At 38.6% G+C, this 18,301-nt stretch overlaps 1 protein-coding gene across 2 annotated transcripts in view; it reads left to right on the plus strand.

The window, feature by feature from the left end:
* ENOX1 (ecto-NOX disulfide-thiol exchanger 1) overlaps positions 1 to 18,301 on the plus strand; it is a 369,827-nt gene that overhangs the window by 307,156 nt on the left and 44,370 nt on the right. For both annotated transcript variants that reach the window (XM_037378075.1, XM_037378076.1), the window contains one exon: positions 17,765 to 17,949. In XM_037378075.1, coding sequence (XP_037233972.1) covers positions 17,765 to 17,949 — 185 coding nt within the window. The remainder of the gene's footprint in view (positions 1 to 17,764; positions 17,950 to 18,301) is intronic.

An 18,301-nucleotide genomic window follows, 5' to 3' on the forward strand; every position in this document is an offset into this window, starting at 1 on the left:
ACCAAAGGAAGGAGTGTCATTCTAGCAAAGAAATTTTTACTACATCTCTTTCAAGGGGAGATTTAATATTTTTCCTGGAAGAAAAATGCAATAATAAAAGCTGTAAAGGACACTCCTAATTTTCACTTGGCCAGTTGTGTGGGTTTGGAATTTCAACACAATTAGCAGAATGCTTGGAGCTGAGACAGTGGGTCGCTGCAGACAAAGCACTGCTAGCAATCAAGAGATTTTCATGAATGTCTCATCATTTTGCTTGACTGTGTCCCCTCTTATGGAGGGAAGTCATTAGAATTAACAACAGGAAAGCAGAGCCAGAAATACCCACAGCCTGCACGCCAGATGAGGAGTAATGATGTTTTGAACTGTCATACTTATCAATTCAGCTAGGTTTAACGTATGCATGCTTAGGGCAGAGCTATGCCAGCGATTGTTTTTGTAACATCACAAATTGGAAAGCATGGGGGTTTTTCTTCCATAAAAAGGGAAATTTCTAACAAAAGTTTTGATATCTGAGATTTCTGTAGTGTTCCACCCTGAACAACTTCAGGTTTTTCGTATTGTTATAATGCGGGCATCTGAGTCCCCTCAGTGATAACAGTAGCAAACCCAAAACTGTTGCATACTAAATCAGAATTTAACAGTATGGATCCATTTGAGTACTTGTCCATCATTTTCCATTGTAACTTTCATCATCCTCTTGATCTTAGTGGAGCTGATCCAGCCTGCTGCATACATAGAGTCATCCAGTTCTAAAATTAGTTTTATAGCTTTCTTCTTCCAACTTTACACTCTCAACTAAAGCAAACGCATTTGATCCTTCTGTCATTGACAACAGAGGGAATTTGGAGGTAAACCAACAAAATTCTTGTGTATAAAACTTTGGTAAATGAAAAGAAAGTGAGAGAAGGACATTGATTTTTTCATTTTTATGTACAGAGTAGTGATTCTTCCTTCTTTTAGCATTTTTTAAAAATTACTATTTGTGTTAGATGCCTTTTTTTTTTCTTTTTTTTCTTTCTTTTTGAGTATGTCATTCCAGAACCACCTCTTTATCTCACTGGAGTGGCTATTTGTATTCACAGTAACCTCTGTTCTACAAAGAATGTCTTTTAAAGAATCTTTTATCACAAAGAAACAATTCTGCACAGCAAAAAACCATTGACATTTTCTTTATTTTTAACCCCTTTTCTTAAAATATTCGTCTAAATGCTTAACCATGGGAACGGCAAGGCTTGAATAACACAAAGATATTATGACCTCCGGTCTCCTGAATCTGTCTTCCACCCTCTAATCCATGTTGCAGGACTGGAGCACTGCCTCCTGTGCAAAGACCTTCTGCTTCTCCCGTTGTTTCAGAGGTCATTCTCCCCAGGCTTACTTAGCACCCTACGCTATAGTGTGCAAGCTGAATCTTCAAGGAAAAGGAATGCATCACTACCTGCTTGTTCTAATGGAGAGTGTCTCAAACTGCTGCAAGCACCCCCTGAAGAGCCCCCCAGGGAATCCAATAAGTTGCCTGAACTATCATACATGCCTAGTTTACAGGAAATCCTCCTGGTTTCACAGACTAAAAGTCATTTGTATTACAGGGAAAGCTGCAAAAGCTGACCTAAGACTCAGTGAATCTCACCTGTGGGACCAGCTATTTCTTTAGAATTTAATATTTATTTTATTTTATTTTATTTTCAAAATTCAGCCTTTAAACAGTGATTTTTCTGCAATTTGGATTTTGGAGTTTGAAAGGGACAGGAGGATTGCTGAAGTAAAGCTGGGAGATTGCTAAGAAAAAAATAATAATGATGATTGGCAACTCAGTTAATACATTTGAAAGTCAAGGCGCAGCTACTGAAGCATTAGCTCAAGGGAAAAAGAAAGATACAGCACTGGAGTCTAGAGGATATACGAAAATCTTCAGAATGATCAGGATTTATGGATGCTTCATCTCCCACCTGCTGGCACTGGGAGTAAGGATCTACATGTAAAAGCCTCCAAAGTAATTTTAAGAATTAGTGAAGTGAAGCTGAATGTTGCAGAAAAGAGCTGAAGTTTGGTTTATGCCTAGAAGGCACCTGTAATTTTACTTTAAGGGGAGGTGGGTTAATCTCTTCCTTTTGCAGTTCTCAGTGACGTGCCATTAATTCTAGCAACTCCAACTTCAGGAAGTCTGCAGCTGGCACCATGGAGAAGAAAGAAATGCACAATGCTTGCAGAGGGGTGCAGGAAGGATGGGCGTGTGATTAAGGCTTTTGACTGGGATCCCAGAGCTCTGGGCCAAATCCCAGCTCTGCTACATACCCCCTGCCTGGATTAATCAATGAATTTGTGTTATCTCCGTTCCCTACTGTCAAATGGAGGCAACAGTGCTTCCTTTCATTCAGCCACTGCCTGTTCTGTCCACATAGATGATAAGCGCCTTGCTGTAGGGCTCTTCCCAGCTCAACAGACTTGCAGTAGCCCCCTTACTGGGCCCCTGGAGCATTTCACCACCATTGTGTTACCTGTGATGAAGTAACTTAATGACATCTCAGGGACTGCATGCAAATCATAACTTGCAAGTTATGTAGTGCAAGCCTGATTTGAACACGTTAAGATTGGCACTGCTTTTGCGAGTCAAGAGAGACATCCTCTACCCAGGATTTTCAAACACACCTAAAGTAGGTGCCAAACTTAAACATCCAAGCTCTTTCTGTCTGGAACAGTAGCCTGAGTGCTTTCCTGAACTGATCTGTCTTCTTTGCAGCATCAGCTAAGTCACTTGCCATAGAAGACAGGCTGAATAGTGGGCAGTCCATCTCACAGAAGAGCGTAAGTCCTTGTGAAAGTCAGTATTTGAAAATTTCACCCTGATGCACACAGCATAAAACAGGCTTTGTGATATTGTTCATAAGTCTATCTTGAAAGTTGCAAGCCTGGCAAGTCTTCAAGGAAAGCCTGAAAAAACACTGAAGTGATCTGTGTGATGCTTATTCATCTTTTCTCTGCAATTCAATCCTCTTTTTGCTTTCTCTAAGGCTTGTGTGAATGCAGAGATGCATACGTGGAATGAAAACTGTGTTTTATAGCTGGATTAAACTGGTAGGAAAGCTTTATATAGCTTATTGAAACTTTGAATAGAAATTGCTGAGCCCCAGCTGTGTGGAGCTGAGCTTTGCTCTTCCTTTTCTTCCAACTGGAATAGGGTCACAGAAGATGTCATGTCAGATCTTCTTCCTCCTGATTCCAGAGATCAGGTATTTCTCCTTTCCTTTCTTGTAAGTCTAAACTTATGGGGTTTATAGGAGATTTTGTTTTAAACAAAAGTCTGATTTATTTTTCTGCATTACTTCTCCATCCCATAGCTTTTTCGCATCACATTTTGTGAAAGTGATACTGGTATTTAACAAGCCCATAATTTGCCCATTTTCCTTTTAAACACTTGTTGATAAAGATAATGTAAAATAACAAAATGTGTTTACTTTAGAAATTAATGGGCTAGCGTTGCTTTTTTCCTCAAATAAATCAATACCATTTCAAAACCGTCAGCAGCTGGTGTCATAATCACCCCTGCAGTAATGAACATATAAAGGCACATGAAGAGGAAAATAAACCCTGTTAATAGAAGCTACTAACCAGGTTTTATAAGCAATCTCATGAAAAAAAATGTATTTAAAAACTGAAGCTCTGAATTGTCACCACACTGACATGATCCTCTCTCGGGCCAGAGAAGACAGCTGAACAACCCTTTTGAGCTCTGCCAGTGGAGTAACCTCCCTTTGAATGGAAATGCTCCGGACACAACAGACAATCAGCTTTGCTCCCTGGGACCATCAGAGATGATCACTAGAAAGCAGCACAAGATGTTTACTCCCTCTATGCAGGGAAAAGTCTGCTCTAGTGTCTTTCACAGCGTGCCAGTTCAGAACTGTTATCATCAGGCAGAATCCAATTTTGTGCCTTAAAATGCATTCCATTTTCCCCATAGGTTTTACAAAAATAGGCTGATATTCAGGAAGCATGTAGGCAGGGGCCTAATTTTATGCCACTGGGTTTAAGTCCGTTTGGCTCTAATTGTGATTCTCGTGCAGCTGAATTTAGCAGAAATGCCTTGATGAATCAGGCTGAAGGTAGCTGTCAGGCCTGTCTTCCCTGAGGAATAAAGTCCGGTCCCAGGTACTGGGCCAATTCCTCTGGATCATACGCACACATCGGCTTTGGGATGAAGGTCTGTGCTTGTCCTGTGGACATGGCAGTGAAGGGGTTAACTAAACTCTCAATTTTCAGAGGAAACAAACACTTCAAAGTAATTTTCCTAATATGGGGTTTAGGAGGATGTCCCGTTTACTACAGAACAAGTCTGTTGTGCTTTGATGCTTTTCAACTGCCAGAAATACTATTATCTAGATTACATTTTATCACGTTTTCTGGGTATTTCATACTGATAAGGTTTTATGCAGGATCATTACATATGAGAATAGATTTAATCCTGTTTTTAGTAAGCTTTAAGGACACTGAGGGATTATTTATGTAATAAGATGCAAAGTTGCTATGGAAAATGCTATAGCAACCTAACATCTTCACAAAACCAAGCAGCCACTTGTGACAGCAATCTAAATTTACATTTATTTTAGTGTCATTTTATTGACATTCTTAGTATCTCATTCTGACAGCATGTTAAAATATGTTTTGCGTTCATGCTAGAACAAAATTAACAGCATGTTGTTGGAATGAAGATGATGCTTATAATTTTTGGAGATAATTTTAGCATATGGCGTTTTGTGTAAATAGCATTAAAATACTAGTGAAAAGAAGTTTGGGTGCATCTCCTCTATTTGTAATAGAGTGAACAATACACATTGAAAGTGATATTTTACAAGTCAGTGAAAGCTAAACTGTTTTTATTTGCTTTATATCTGAATGAAAATATTTTTAAGAATGAAATGATTTTGTTATTAGAATTTATTTCGAATCCTATATCTTTTATTATAACTTTCCCAGTTTAGGATACAGGCTATAATTTTTCATTAGGTTTCATAAAGCAAGGCATCATTTCTGAATGTGTAAACTTGCAGTTTGATGGGGAATCAGCCTATTTAAATGGGACTTTTCTAAAACACAGGATAGCACTACACATTGCCCCTTAGGAGGTTAAATAAAAAGGGAAAGAAAAACCAAACAAAGTGACAAAACAGTCTGAACTCTGTCCTGTGCTCATTGCAGTTAATAATGAAATTCGCATTGACTTCTATGGGAGCAGAGGCAAGCTCTGTATATTGATTTTCTCCATCCCCCTCCATTAAGAATCCTGAAGTGCAGCTGTAACATTGTTGAAGTGGGATGTTGGCAGCAAAATCAATAAAAGACAATATTAGAACATATGCTGTTTTCAGCTTCCTCACAATCTGATATAGCTGGTATTAGCATTCTTCTCCAAATGACACTTCATGCTTTCTGTAAAGTGACCTTCCTTATAGTGCCCTCTCCAATATAAAGCCTTTGTGCTCTTACTCTTATATTTAGCCTTCAAGAGAATGAGCCCTATTTATTACAGTGAAGACAGTTGATTCTGAGCAGAGCATGAAGAACGGATTCCTTCAAGAGTGGCTTCAGCCTAAACCCTATTTCTGATCTCCAATGAAAGATCATTTCTATTATTGTTTAAACTAAGCTCTTGGGTTTAGGTTTTCTTAATTATGCTGCCCTTCATGCCCTGTTGTTTTTAGAAACCCTTTTCACCCCAGCATCTTAGAGAAGCTTGCAGATACTGCTTGAGGTGGAGATTGAGGTACCTGCTTATTCATGGTTAAATCCAAGAAACATCAGCCATTACCAAGGTGTCAGAGGAGATAATGATCAGAAAGTGGAGTCTTTTACAATGCCAGTACAAGCTTCTAAACTCATAATTGCAGGTTTGAGGAGCATCCTTATGTCATGAGACATGGAAGGCTGGCTGAAGTTTCCAAAGCATTTAAAGCTTTCTTTTCAAAGCATGCAGCTTCTTATTCCTTGTGTGTCCAGCTGTCTGGCAGTCTGTGTTGAGGTTGCCTGCCAGGAGTTAAAAACAGGCCCAACAGAGCTCATCATTGAAGCTGGATGACCACAGAAGCTCTCAAAACTACTGCTAGTTAGTGATGCTGGTTTACTTTGGTGAATGAATCCTAGATTCTGAGGATAATAATAATACAACCATCAATCAGAAAAAGAAGGGGTGACAAAGGAAAATAATTAGGCTGTAGCTTCAATTGTGCATTCTGAGGAATTTCATAATGTCCTACTCTTTGGTTTTGGCTTAAAGACCATGTAAAGATTATAAGCTTCTTTCTAACGACACATACCCGTAGTATAGCAATATATTGTATGATTTGGTTCATAAAGTTGAAAGCCAAGTGGATTCAAAGCGGCTTGGAGGTGAGTGATCTTCTTTTAGAATCTTTTAGATTCATGGCAGAGAGAAGAGAAAACAAAGAACAGTCCTCTAGGGTATGAAATGAGGGACTGAAGAACTAGATATCATACCAAGACCATACCATTTTATTCCACTTCTCCACTAATTCCAGCATGTGACTCCTTGAACACCAGCATACAGAACTATAAAGGACGTAAATTTGTTTTTCTGTGTTAAAGGAAAGGTGGTTTGGTTTGGTTTGGTTTGTTGGTTTTGTTTTAATTAGGAATTCTAATTGGCTCTTTTTTTTTTTTTTTTTTTTTGCCTTTCAATGGGCAAAATAATTTGCAACTTTTTTGTTTATTTATTCAGCCCTCCACATATTTGATGCATTGCAAGTTTCACCAGGTGCAAGAGCTGTGCCAAGCATTTCTTCAAAGCACTTTTATGCACTGATTGCTGAACTGCTTCTACAACTGCCAAATGCCCACCTCACACGTCAACCAGGGATCTCTCTGAAGAGATTTGGGTGGTTGCTGGTCCACCACACCAGTTTCTTCATTGCTTCTTTGTCACGTGTCAGATAGAGACTGTCTTCCCTCTTAAATTTGTCTGAGCTCTGGAGACAAGTGAGCACTTTTAACAGTCAAGGAAGAACATGATAAAAAGCAATAGCTCTCCCCATGTTGTTCTATTATCAGATAGTCATCTGCCTCATCATGTTTTGTTGATAGGTTTTGAGATGCCTGTGCTGTTAGACCTTGATCCCACAAGCTATTTTCTGCTGCTCAGAGTATTTGCACTCACCTTCTACTCAACACCCACAGATATAAAGTCCTAAGCAGTGGCTTACGCAAAAAGTCTGTACAAGGAGTATTTTACAGTTACTTCTTCAAAGCTACACACTTTTTGCAAATTTCAAAAAAAATGTCTGTTTCTGAAAGGACTGGAAGCTCTGTAGAACCCTGTCATCTACAAGTTTGCAACACATTTTATTTTTCTAGCTGAGAAAAAACCTACTAAACATGTTAAATCATGGAGAAGCACAGTGGCCACTATTTGTAGATACTAAGTGTGCTGGAGGCAGGATAGAGGGGAGAAAAGAGGGTTTTGGCTTGCAGATACAGCTCTTCTGGACACCCTTCCATTCACATAAGGGATAAATGGCTCAAGAAATGCTGTCTCTGAATGTGAGAGTCAAGAAATTACAAGTTTTATCTGATCATTTGCTTATGCCTTCTAAAGGGGTAGAAACATATTCCCATATTTAAGGTTATTTTTTTCTAAGGCCAAAATAACTGAACAAGTATTTCAGTATTACGCACAATTTCAAAAGAAAAATTAGTTCAGCCCTCCAATCCAATACAAGGTCAGAGATAGCCAGAGAAATTCTCTCCTGCAATTTAAGGTGCAATAGAATTTTGTACAGAAGTGGTTTATCCTCACATTTATAGAAAGCACTTTATGTTTATGAAAAAAAATTGCCTCATATAAATCAGGACAAATCAAACCACCACAGTCACTTAAAACACACAGATCAGCCCTTTCTTCCTTAATGAATGTGACAAATTGAGGGATTCACGTGCAAACTGTCAAGCTTGTTTTCAAGTAGCAATGACAGTTTCTTCATCTTTGTAAAACTTACAGATTATTTTTTTCCAAGTTGTCACAGTGGTGCTGGGCCTGAATGCAATTCCTAGTTCAAATGCCAACAGCAGCAATGCAGCCATGTGTCTTGCAAATACCAGTCTTTATTGTTTAAGTGTGAATAAAAATACAGCAATTACTTTGACTTCTAAGAAGTAACCATCAGTAACCCACCTACACAGAGGTTTACCTATATACAACATTTGAATAGCCTACGTAATTTATCACATGTACACAACTACATGCAATCCATTTTTGAAATATATATAAGATTAACCTAACATACATGAAACACTGAGCATCCATCAGCATCTCTTGGGCTATGCGTGTTCAGATGTCTGCACCATTAATACAAGCAGTTTTTCTATTACAGATGTGGGAGAGGGTCATCAATGCCACTTGGCATCTCCCCAGTAACCAGCGCTTTTCTTACTGGAGTGAACATACTCCTTCACCCTCAAGACTAAAATCTCCTCTGTTCTTTTTTAGTGTTACAGGAATACAGCCATTTTTAAAATATCATTGATTAGAGAAAAAAGTCTTCTTTGCTGGCATCTTTAAAGCAGTCTCTGTAAGTGTTGTAACAGTTCTGTGTCTCAATTAGGAAGAAAAGAAGAACCTCTAAAAGAGATTCAGTACTTGATTAATTATATTTAATTGAGACAGCACTTATTGGTAAACATAAGGTATCTGAAAAATTCACCTAATCACAAACCAAATACTGTAATAAGCAGTGAGAAGGAGTGATTTATACTGAATTTTGAAAATAATTGAGAACTGCTACTATTTTTGATGGGAATTATACCCCTGTGTTTTCTTATGGTGGCTTGCTTCTTATGCCCCTAGTTAAGAGGAGAACCAAGCAAGAAAGGCAAGACAACAACCAACCCAACTAACAGTCCACTCATCGCAGTTGTCTGTGCAGAGCCAACTCTTCCCTCTCCTGTTGCCCCTTATGCATTTGCCAGTTCGGTTGGGCTTGGTACATATCATGGGTGGCTGTAGAAGAAATGCAACCCAAAAAGGAGAGGAAAAAAGGGCCCTTTGCTTTAAAGAGGTGACCTGGAGAAACTGATCTCAGTGGGGCAGATTAACTAGCAACTGTCAAAATATCATTTATGAGCTATGTAGATTCCTGTTCTCCAAAGAGATGCTGTCAAGTAAAATAGACCTAAAATGTGACAGGCTTTGATATTGTAACAAGGTGGTCTCTTCCAAATTCCAAATATGCATTTCAGTAATGTGATGTGACATCTTTGTAGGAAAAGTCCAAAACACTTAATGCTGCAATTTACCTGGGACAGAACTGGGTAAGTGGGGACTGAATTGTGTACTGCAAAACAAGTATGGGTGAGGGAAGAGAGAAACATCTGGAAATGTCAGACAAGTGGGAATTGCAAATCAGCAGAGATGGACTCATGCATTGGAAGCTGAAGGAAGAAGTGAACTGAACAGAACCAGGACAGAGGTAAAAGAGGAAGGTACAAAGACAGGGGTGGAAAGGTTGGCTTAAAGTGGGAGATTAGCTTTCTGCCTTTTGAACCTTTTAGAGAAAGCTGGTTCATTGTTCAAGTGGGTTTTCTGCAGCCATGAGGTCTAGATCAGTGAACCCAAACTGAGCTCCTGAGGTAATGATCACTTGTAAGACTGTAGTAAGTAATCCGCATCTTATTGCTAGGACTGGAAAAGTCAGTGAGATTAAATTGCCTTGTTAGCATTTTTAATTAAAAGTCAGAGTTTGTGAGAGCATGGTGAAATACAGAGAGCCGGTACTGATCCACAGTCTAGAAAGTTTGGAAGCCACTAGTCCAGAAACTTAAAGCTGAGGTTTTCAGTTAATGATCTCCCCAGGGCTTTAAATAAAATGTCAGATATCGTGAGACTCATCATAACACCACAGGAGTTGGCAGCACGGCTCTCTGGGGCATTCGTCCATCGCAAAGCCAGCATTTGTGTGCTACTTTTTGTTATTAGGCCCAGCTGCACTGTAATCTGCCCTCTCTTTCCCTACAATCTCTGCTATTTGCAAAGAGATATGCTTCATTACACAAGAAATAATAAGCCTTCATAAATTACTGGTGAGCTGCATGTGTAGTAAACCTAGAAAGAACTGTGCCATTGCTGAAGTCTGCTAAGCAGGAAGAAGTTTTGTAAACTGAGAAAAAATCTCTTCAGAGAAATCCTTTGGTTTCATAAATGTTACATTTGTCTGTACTGGACGGGATAGATAAAATTTCAGTTAAATGATGTTACGAGTTGTCTTTTTTCTTTCTTTTTCTTTTTTTTCGTTTTTGGCAGCTTCCTTCCTTTTACTAATTGTTCACCACCAAGTTTTATGTGAATAAGAAGTCTGAAAATAATCCTCATGAGTATTCAATTTGAACATCTGGTATCATCATGAATGTAACTTGTATAATGAGCTTCTCTGCATTGAACATAGGCTGCATGGTGAGGAAAGGACTTTCAAGCAACTGCACCTGAATAAAGCGAGTTTTGTAAAAGAGTAAATCTCTCTCCCAGTGTGCAGGCCCTAACTCCCACTAACATTAATGACAATAACCCCTTCTCATATAGGATGATTAGTGCCCTTAGAGTTTAGATTTGCAGATACTGAGACACTCAAACGAAGTGTGCCTAACATTCGAAAAAAATGTGGAAATTGCTTCAGTTTGGTTACGTTATATCTGAAGGGGGAAAGAAAAATCTGTTTGTGGCTAGGTTAGCTTGTAATTGCTCCAAATTATTTACTTTCATACCATTCTAATTCTGTTTTCAGAGTTCACTCAGGCTAGTTAGCTAGCTACTTTCAAAGCTTTAACCAAAGCATTTTTTAAAGAAAAGCCAAGTGACATAGCCTGTTCTTGTGGAAACATGGGAGAGCAATGGAAGAGGCATTTATTAAAGAATGCAGTATAAGAATAATGTTGCTTTATCTGCTAACATCCGAGCACTATTTGTGATGGTGATCAGCCGATCTAGTAGCTGTCCATACAGAAAAGAAAGTGTCCTCTAGAAACTCGAGGCAATGGATCAAAACCACTTTAGATATTGGAGGATTCAGGAGCCTGACATTGTTGTTAAGTGGGCTGAGAAGATACCTCAAAGCGACCTAGGTCTTACCTTAGTCTTGCTCTTCCAGAAAGCTTCTTGCAGATACCATCAAAAAGTTGCTTTGCCAAGTGCCTTTGAATGCACACAGAGCATGTGTAACTAAAACTTGTTCTTGGAGCTCAGTTCTTATGGCAGAGTTTACAAAAGCAAGGTGTGAATCAAGTGGATCTGTACCCAGGCAGTTACAGATAATAACAGCCTCAACTCATTCTGCCAGGAGCTGACAACTAGTGGAAAGTACAGAGAGGGTCAGCTTTGACAGTTCAAGGTGGAGACATAGGTTAACACTTCTCCAGTTGCTCAGTCTGTGCTCCCACCTCAAAGGCCATCCAGCTTTCCATCTGCAATAAGGGCTGTGCCTTCCTTCCCATCACCTCACAGACCTCCTGCAAACCCAACCTCCCCACCCACCTCAAGGTGTGGGTCACTCTCTTTCATCACCTCACACACCTCCTGCCACTGAGTGACCATGATGGGATCCTCAGACTGTAGCATAAAATTTAATCTCCTGTGGGCTGGAGCCCTAAGTGGAGCCTTACGCGGTAAAAATGCATGAGGCTCCAGTGGTCCCATCTAGTCTCTGAAAGTTTTTTCCTTCAATACAGACCCAATCTCCGCACCACCCTTTCCTGACACATGCCAGCATGCACACACCAGTGTATCTTCTCACAGTTTCACATTCAACATGAAACTGGACCCATTACTCACTTTTGAACTCTTCCTCCTTACATTCAGTAACTGTTAAAAATGCCACCGCCTTTCTCATGCCACCACCAGGAGTCCTACCATGCTTCCTTTTCTCTTCCTTCACATATTGAACTCGGGTCCAAAATTTTCTTTTTTTCCACCTAGCTCTTCCCAGAAGCTGTCCTCTGCCTTTATTCTGTTAAAATTCATGCCCAAACCTTGTGACCTCATGTTTGACTTCTGGGAGTTTGAAGACTTTTCTTTGGCCCTCACTTGAGCCCTTTCTCCAGATAACACATACCATCTTCTAAAACCATCCATGCTATACTTCTGCTAAGACCATCTTGTTATGAATGAGGAATGCCATTATTGTGTAACTTACCCCATTTTCTGCAGCATCAAGACATAGCTTATGCCCTCCCAGATCCTCCAGAAACATTTTTCCTTGCTGATTTTCCCCTAGTTGTACTGCTTCATAGTTTACCTATTTGAAAAACAAGAAAGCTAGCTAGAGGCCAGGGATAACTTTTATTGTTTTTATTTGTAGCTGTGGACTTTGTGTCCTTATTTCTGTCCTCTCACATTTGTTCAGTCCCTCAAGCTGAAAAGTCTTTGAAGAAATAGCTGTGTCTTGCAGGATGGTGGGGTTTCTTTTGACATAGTAAATGCTCTGCAACGGGAGTGATGCGAAAAATTACCATAAAAGCCATCATTTTGACAGGTCTTGATGCTTTTGTTGCTGTTAACAAAAGAAGCATTATATAATTTAAAACCTTATTTTGAAGTCAGGAAATTAGGTTAATGACATTAGTAGAACTCAGATCGCAGAAAGGTTTGGGAAAATATGCTCTTCATCTGTTTTCATCCACATCACTGTATCAATACATTTGCTAAGTTCCAAAAACCTGAGAAATTCTGCTGAAGAGGTTAAACCAAAAGTCTGAAGATAGATAAGCACAGAAGTTTACAGTATTATGATATATTTATGTAGAAGTATAGAATAATCTGTAGAAAAAAATCTATAGAAAAGTTCTGCTGGGAGGACCTAAGGGAAGTCTGTGCTCTTGAATTTACAGAGGGTTTCTGTTATTATTGTTAGCGTTTGCTCATTTGTTTTTCAGATCTTAATTTAAGATTGTCTGAGACTCGAGATAACCTACTGCCTATGCAATTCAACTTAAGAGTGTCCCCAGTATGCAAATTAGTGGTCTACCGCTAATGTTAATTGTAATGTTATTAGGACATCATCTAATGAGAAATACGTAGTGTGGGTGGCATTAGTAGAAGCTGTAGAAAATTCTGAATTCTCCCTAATTTCCTCAATAAATAGATACATTGAGAGAGGTGGGTTGCTCACTCTATTTCCTGGCCACTATGACATGATGTGAGTCACAAAATACTACTGTTACCCTATACACCTGTGAAGACTTCCTGTACATTGTCTCCAGTGGACATTATGATGTATTAGGTGATGTAGTCACGGAGTGCCATGACACAAATGTAGTCACAGAGTACCAGCTAAAAGTAAAAGGTACAGATCAGTACTACTCATAAAGAAAGCACGCTCCTAACTCTCCGAGATAGATGCCCTAGAAAATTAAAGTTAATAATTTGTCTCTTCTGAGACATGAGTCAATGAGTATGTCCTTAGACTTCAGTGGATTTCTGATCAGCCAGTCACTTCTTGTTTTTAAAAAAGTGTCTTTTTGATTTGGGTCTAGCCTGGGTCCGCTACGCGGAGTCTTATCTTGCTACTGAGGCTGTTGCCAAACTGTATATAACACTTCTGCCTCAGCACAAGGAAATCAAGTAACCTCTTAGATGTCCTCAAAATATCAATGTGGAGGTTTCCCCCACTAACATATGTCTAATCTTCCTCCTGCTGCTTTTCTGAGACTGGCAGGTATCGTTTTGCATCCCTCAGTGAAAATTCTGTAAAGCATATATTGAGCTGGTTTCCAGCTGTGTTTGTTTAGGTAGGAATATTTCCTTCTGCTTGCAGCATGGGCAGCTATTCGGGATTCCTGTCAGTTTTCTTTTGATATAGCTTCCTTGTATGTAGCTCTTCTGTAAATGCTTTCAGCATTTGTTGTCTTTTCATGCTAAAATGCTTTTTAGCATGTCTTGGAGAGGGATTTTGTAGGTGCGTATAACTACCAAACTTAAAATGGCTTGAGAAGTAGCATTGAGATGAGCTGAATAAACTTTTATTTTTCAACTAAAACTACATTCACCAGCTTTGCCAGTGAAGTCATAGCAAAAATTTCTGCAAAAATTTGGAAATTAGTTACTTTTTAAAATAGATTCCCTTTTCCCCCAAATTCTAAACTGATTTTAGTTTAGTATTCAATGAAGTGCCTTTCTTTAAATAATATGTAATAAATTACATATTATTATATATATTTATTATAAATGAAATTTAATTTCAAAATAAATTATAATTAGTTTATATAGAATAGATATTTTGTTTGGAATAAAAAGATACATTGGTCTGAATCCAGAATTATTTTTAGTACACTAAAGCATAAAAATATATCAAAATTATAGTAATGTTAAGTCAACAACAAAGGATATTTCCGATTTTGTTTAAAACGGTTACCCAGTGTGAATGAGCTGGAGCCCCTGGCATCCACCACATTTCTGGTTTTGACTTACTCTCCTTTTCTGCTAACCCATCTGTCTGCACATTAGGAAACGCCTGTTTGTAGCTTTAAATTAAATAACAATGGAAGAACATGTATTTAATGTCATATCATTTGTGGACTCTTATCTATAATGAATTAATTTAAAAGCTTGTGACAATTTAATATTCTGTTACAGTAGTGCTATATGTGTTGCATCCTCCTTATTTAAGGACATATTTCTACCTTGGACTCTGGCTTTAATTGCTTACTATGAATGGCTAGGAGGATCACCAGAGTGTATAACAGTGTTGATAAGAAATTGTACACTTCTGAGAATGCTGCCTAATATCACAAACTTATCTCTGCTGTATTCTTATTCTCTCATTTTAGGTTTGGGATATTTCTATTTTGTCTTAAAATAGGTTGTAACCCCTTCCAAACATAGCCTTTGTCTTCTAGTGTCTGCAATCTGGAAGAACGGGGCACCTGTCCTTGGATGGGACTTTTTGGTAGTAGTGCAATGTAATCACTGTCATGCAGGTTTTAATATGGTATACCAAATATAATTTTAAAATAATGTCATTCAGAGGTGCAACTCTAACTTTTTTAGCAGTAAAAGAGCTATATTCCATTTCTATTGGAAAAATGGGCAGTTACCCTCTCTGCCTATATATAGTGTGATGTGTTCCATTTGGATGAGTTATTATTTAAACCCTAATAGGTTCATCGCCTACAGGTTACTTACTTTTACAATATGTTATAGCCCTTTCCATTTCCCCTAATTTGCTGCCCTGTAGCAGACTTCTCATGCTGTCCCCAGCCCACTCAACAGCCTGAACTCACCCAGAAAGACAAAAAGGAGAATGTGTTCTCCAAGCAGGCTGTAGTGTGACCTGGAAAATACACAACAGCAGCCTTTCCAGGTAGGGCAGCCTGAACCTCAGCTGTATCTGGGTCCTAATCCACATTTCAGTGGGGATGGTCATTAACAAGTACATCAGCCTTACACCCTCCACTTATGCAGTAGCTCTCAAAAGCTTTTTAAGAGCTGGGTTAGGTGATAGACAGGAGATTAATTACTGCTCCCAAGCAAGTAACGTAAAACTGGAGTATGCCCATGATGGTTTCCTTCCATGCTCTCAGAGAGCAGAAGGATAGGCAGTTTCTAGCTAGAATTGAGTATTACATTAAAAAATAATAATAATAATTATACTGTGGGAGAGTCTAACTGGTAGGAGTAAGAGCATACAAATAGCACAGAGACTTTTTACCAAGGCCTGTAGTGACAGGACAAGGGGCAATAGTTTTAAACTGAAAGAGGGTAGCTTTAGAGTCAACATAAGGAAGACTTTTTTATGATGAGAGTGGCGAGACACTGGCACAGGATGGCCAGAGAAGTTGTGGATGCCCCATCATTGGAAGTGTTCAAGGCCAGGTTGGATGCGGCTTTGAGCAACCTGATCTGGTGAAAGATGTACCTGCCCATGGCAGGGGGTTTAGACTAGATGATCTTTAGAAGCCCTACCCAACCAAAACTATTTAATTTTGACTTGAGTATTTGTTAGACTGAAGTTTTTATTTGCTTGGCCTCTTTTTTTCTTTTTTTTTTTCTTTTCTTTCTTTTTTTATTATAGCTTGTTGGCTCTTACCAAAGAAAAAAAAAAAAAGATTTCATCCTCTTATTTGCCCATTGGACTCATCATTGCAACTCCTTGAGGGTAAATTTTGTCATGGAAGGATGATTACATGCTTTTCAGAACAGTTTAATTTGATGTAACAATACTGTAACTGTTGCTAAATCTTCCAGAGAGATTCTGTATAATATCCAAATTAAGCGCAATAACCAATCCGTGTCTGTATTTGTGTAGCAGCTAACTTTTTTTTAGATAATGCATTTGTACTATTTTAAAACTAGTTACAATTATCTGAGAAAAAAAAGGTGAATTTGTCCTACCAAAGACAAAACATTTTTATTGGTGATGAAATATTGTGACATTCTATCTAAGTGCTGATATAATTTCACAACTGTGTTGAATCATGTTATCATGGAGAACAGGGGACTCTTTTTCTGTGGAAGGTCTAGTCAAGGGAGGCCTAACTTTAAATGGAGTTAATATACGATTTCCTATAATTTGGAGTTTAACCATATTGCTATTGTAGGTGGGCAAGAAAGAATGCTGTGATACCAAGCCTGAAATCATTTAATCAGGAATGTAAATCAGTTATGTGCTTCAGTTACCAAATGTTGATAGAATTGGCTATGGTAGATTGTTGTTTTTTAATTACAGCTGCTCTGTAATGTTGTTGTGTTACCAGGTTCCAAGAAGGAAAACAGTATAGTATGGCAGTTTGCTATGCCATATGACCACTCCTACTGCCAAGTATAAATACTACCAGGAGTAGGTTCTCCTATAGAATAATAAGCACATCCCTAAATTAATGAATGCCACACTTCCCTATATGTATTTATGTTTGGATAATTTATTTAAATAATGTTCCTAGTACATGCTTTATAGCCTTCTGCCTTTTGCTACACAAATTTTAGCTTATATTGCAGACTGTGCAAGTCATTTGGCAAATGTAATTTCCATCCCTGCATACTAATCGATTTCTTCACAAACACCTGCTATCAGTTATGGTAATAAAAATGCCATTCTAAATTGAAAAGGGGCCAAATGGAGCTTCCTAAGGAAATGACTTAAGTGTCTTTCAATGCCTTTAATGTAGTAATGTTCTTGTAGTGCCAACACTTTTTTTGAGCATTTGCATTTTACATAATTTTACTCTATTACATCATTTTCCTGTCTAAATGGTTCCTCATAACCATTGCTACATACTAGTTCATAGCGAGATTGGAGAGGAATTTCTGTGTTTCCTCTCTCATGGGACTAAATCCAGCAACTTTACATAGTCAAAATTCCTTAGAACAGATCCGATTGGAAGATCTGGCCACTGCACTAGTATAAATACTAAACGTCTGTATCAGTTCCTATAACATCACTGGGAAAAATGTTGTAAAGTTGGTTGTTGCTTTGCCTTTGGACTGCATGCCAGGATCTTCCTAAAATATAAACCTAAATTTAGCAGCCAGATTGCAAGTAGCGTTTGAATTACCCAGGGTCGCTTTATGGCTCCTTCCATCCCAGGAAATAACTTCCCAGCAATAGTCTTTGCCAGAACCTAATCATTTTCAGCTCTGCTGGCTCTTGTCTCAGCTCCGAAATGTCTCACTGGCTTTCAGCTGTATTGTCATCTCCCCTGACAATGTCCTCTGCATTATTTGTAAGGAAACAATCCATTTTACTGATTTCTTCACATTTTCATTTTCTCTTAGCTCTAGCTGTCCAAGCGTATGCGCTAAAGGAAGAGAACGATAGTCTTCGATGGCAGCTGGATGCTTATAGGAATGAAGTGGAGCTTCTGAAACAGGAGAAAGGACAGCTCTTTCGAACAGAAGAAAGCCTTACAAAGGACCAGCAGCTGCAATTCCTACAGCAGACAATGCAAGGCATGCAGCAGGTATTGCTAAGGAAGAAAAAACAGGTCTTTTTTAGAGAAGTGGTACCATGGGGCTGTACTGTACTCAAGACTATTAGTCATGAAGTTCCTGATTTCTTTTCAGAGTCAAAATCTTACAGATTTTAGATGGGCGAAAGGGGAGGAGGCATTTGGGATATATTTAGGGATGTTCATTTTAGGAATTCATAAAACCTAAACCCACTGATCACTCAAGAAAATTCCTATGCATGTTCTAGTTAGGAGCAAATTATTTCGGTACATCCTCTGTTGCTTTCCTCAGTTAATCCAGTTGGCCCTAACTGCACAAAAGTTCAAGAAAGTTTGTCCAGTGTAGCATAGACAATATACAACA

This window comes from Falco rusticolus, chromosome 2 (genome assembly GCF_015220075.1).
Source record: "Falco rusticolus isolate bFalRus1 chromosome 2, bFalRus1.pri, whole genome shotgun sequence".
Taxonomy (NCBI): Eukaryota; Metazoa; Chordata; class Aves; order Falconiformes; family Falconidae; genus Falco; species Falco rusticolus.